The 318-nt window shown below is 50.9% G+C and overlaps 1 protein-coding gene across 1 annotated transcript in view; it reads left to right on the forward strand.

The window, feature by feature from the left end:
- Positions 1–318, forward strand: part of EMH_0017300 (uncharacterized protein) — a gene marked incomplete at both ends in the record, with an annotated part of 9,199 nt that overhangs the window by 8,434 nt on the left and 447 nt on the right. Inside the window, one exon of the mRNA XM_013500860.1 lies at positions 1–108. Within this exon, the coding sequence (XP_013356314.1) occupies positions 1–108 (108 nt within the window). The remainder of the gene's footprint in view (positions 109–318) is intronic.

The raw sequence follows: 318 nt of genomic DNA on the forward strand, positions 1-318 counted from the left end.
GCTGCAGCAACAAACACAGAAACAGCAGCAGCAGCAGCAGCAACACCTGCTGCTGCTCAAAACACAGAAAACGATCCCCTCCTTCAATTCGACATAGACAAGCTACAGGTAACCCGGGGGTTTAGGGTTTAGGGTTTAGGGTTTAGGGTTTAGGGTTTAGGGTTTAGGGTTTATGGTTTAGGGTTTGGGTTCAGAGTGAGATACTAACAGCAAGGGGGTTGCTGCAGAGGGTTTTATTCCACCAGCTCGTTGCTGCTGTTGCTGCTGTTGCTGCTGTTGCTGCTGCTGTTGCTGCTGTTGCTGCTGCTGCTGCTGCTG

This window comes from Eimeria mitis, genomic scaffold, assembly GCF_000499745.2.
Source record: "Eimeria mitis Houghton genomic scaffold, Emh_scaff597, whole genome shotgun sequence".
In the NCBI taxonomy this organism is placed as follows: Eukaryota; Apicomplexa; class Conoidasida; order Eucoccidiorida; family Eimeriidae; genus Eimeria; species Eimeria mitis.